The 2,537-nt window shown below is 37.8% G+C and overlaps 1 protein-coding gene across 1 annotated transcript in view; it reads left to right on the top strand.

Annotated features, from left to right (window-relative positions):
• Positions 1-2,537, top strand: part of Nvl (nuclear VCP like) — a 49,192-nt gene that overhangs the window by 43,756 nt on the left and 2,899 nt on the right. Inside the window, exon 21 of the mRNA XM_021198604.2 lies at positions 709-797. Within this exon, the coding sequence (XP_021054263.1) occupies positions 709-797 (89 nt within the window). The remainder of the gene's footprint in view (positions 1-708; positions 798-2,537) is intronic.

Raw genomic sequence — 2,537 nt, 5'->3', positions numbered from 1 at the left:
CTGTTCACTCAGCTTTGTATGTGTAGAGTTTCTATTAACTGGTGTGTGTGTGTGTGTGTGTGTGTGTGTGTGTGTGTGTGTGTGTGTGTGTGTGTATGAATGAGAGACAGACACACACACAGACAGACAGACAGTGCACATCCATGCAGGTGTGTGCAGGTGCCTCAGGAGGTCAGGAAGACTACCTTAGGTTCTTAGGTATTATTCCTCAGAAGCTACTTGTGTTTTAAGACAGTGGTTTTACATTTTTTGTTTTGTTGTTTTAACTCCTGAAGCTCATGTCTATTAGACTAGGCTGGCTCATCCATCAGTGAGCTCTGGGGATTTGCCTGCTTATAACTTGGACTGGGTTATCCCCCCCCCCCCACACACACACACCCTTTTCCTCCTCTTCCTCCTCCTTCTCCTCTACCCACCTCTTCCTCCTCTTTTAATGTGGTTTCTAGGAATTGAATTCGAGTCATTATACCCTATCTTCTTAACTAGATGTTTTATATCAACATTAGTATCTCTAGCTAAGAGGAAGGACATTTTATCTTTCATGTCACACCTTCCTCAATTCTTTAAGAGAAAGCTAAAAGCTGTTCCTTACTGCTCCTAGTTCACTTCCATTCATTGCTCTTTTTCTTCATTGTTAAGTATATTATAATTAAACATCTTGGCTTTTAGAATACCTAACAACACATAAGAACATTTCTTTGATTATAGGGGTGCAGACCTCACTGCTCTGGTACGGGAAGCTTCTCTCTGTGCCCTGAGACAGGAAATAACAGGACAGAAGAATGGAATTGGAGCAGGTATGAACTTCTCCAGGATTTCTCCATTCTACTTTGCCATTCTGGATGTTTTAAAACACTGCTTTAAGTAGTGTTTCTCTAGCCTTTTTTAAAACATTGTGTGATGAGGATGACTTTGTTTTGATGAGACCTTTAGAAGATTTAAGAAATACACAGTTTTCTATATATCAAGATTTTTTTTTCCTTTGAAATATAAATTTAAGTGGCATTATGTGCTGGTCACTGGTGGAGCATTTTCTTAGAATGTGCAAGGCTCAGGATTCTTTCCCCAGCACCACAAAGCGAGAAAGCCAAAGACAGAAATCCGTGTATTACCTTTATGGATGGATATGTTTGTTGTTTATCTCACATTTTGACAGTATTTTTGATATTACTATTTGGGTATTGTGTGGCCATAAAAGGTCAATTTATGACCTAAACTCCGGCCATGCCTTTACTTTTAGCTTTACTTTGCCTAAGCATCTCTGAGGCACTGTGTGCTGTACAGGTGTACTCTTATTTCAGTGATGTGTGTGGCTGTGTTTGTGGTGGGCTGGGTGGAGAGAAATGTGTGCACGTGATACAGGTGCCTTTAGAGACCATACAGGCATTAAGATCCTTGAGAGCTGGAGTTAGAGGTGGTTGTGAACCACCTGACGTGGATACTGGGAACTAAACTCAGGTCCTCTGCAAGAGCAGAAGCACTCTTAACACCAGACCATCTCTACAGCTCCACTTCTGTGACTCTCAAAGCTAAATTTTGTGATAACAACATTTGATTAGCATAGATTTATTGGCACACATGCATACATTTATTAGATTTTTTTTTTCTTTTCCTGGATAATATTAAGATTCAGTTGTCAAAACTTCTTTTTTTAATAAACTATTCCTTTTGGACATTAATGATAATAAGCAAACTTAGAACATTTTATTAACAAAATTGAGAGCCACGTTTGGTTGTGTACCTGTAATCCCATGCTTAAGAAACCAAAGTAAAGGAACTGGAGAGAAGGTCCTGAGTTCAAATCCCAGTAACCACATGGTGGCTCACAACCATCTAAAATGAGATCTGACGCCCTCTTCTGGTGTGTCTGAAGACAGCTACAGTGTACTTATATATAATAATAAAAAATAAATCTTAAAAAAAAATAAGAAACGAAAGTAAAACAGTCTTTAATTGTTGAGTCACATAATGAGTGTCTGTCATATCCTCCTTGCCCCCAACTCCATGACAATCAGATCCAAAGTCATGTATTCCACTTTGTAAGCTAGAGTATTTTTGGTGTTCTTGGTGACTAAAAAGTTCTTTCCCATATATTGGAGTTGTTATTATATCCTGGTTATTTTTTTTATATACACACATAACAAATGCTGCCATCTCTGCTTTGCTGTGGCTTTTGTTTTTAGCTCTCTGGCCTTTGGAGACTTTGCGCTAATGTTCAGCAACATGTATTATTTTATTTTAGGTAAATATATTATCCTAATATCTGTTTACTATTTTGAGTATAAATTGTCATCATTTAAGTTTATCACGTTAACACTGTAAACCAAGTTATATTTTACCAACTAGCCTTATAAAAATTATAACTTTGTCTAGTCCAGTTTTGTGACATGCATATGTACCTTAGTGCTTTTGTCTGGAAGGACTTCTAGCCTCTGGTACTCAGTAGTGTAAACTTGTATTCAAGAACATGCCCTTGGGTGGGGATACTAGGTTTCAGTTACTTGTTCTGCTGACCGTCTCTTTTTTTTTTTTTTTTT

This window comes from Mus pahari, chromosome 5, assembly GCF_900095145.1.
Source record: "Mus pahari chromosome 5, PAHARI_EIJ_v1.1, whole genome shotgun sequence".
In the NCBI taxonomy this organism is placed as follows: Eukaryota; Metazoa; Chordata; class Mammalia; order Rodentia; family Muridae; genus Mus; species Mus pahari.
This window is presented reverse-complemented; position numbering and strand designations above follow the sequence as displayed.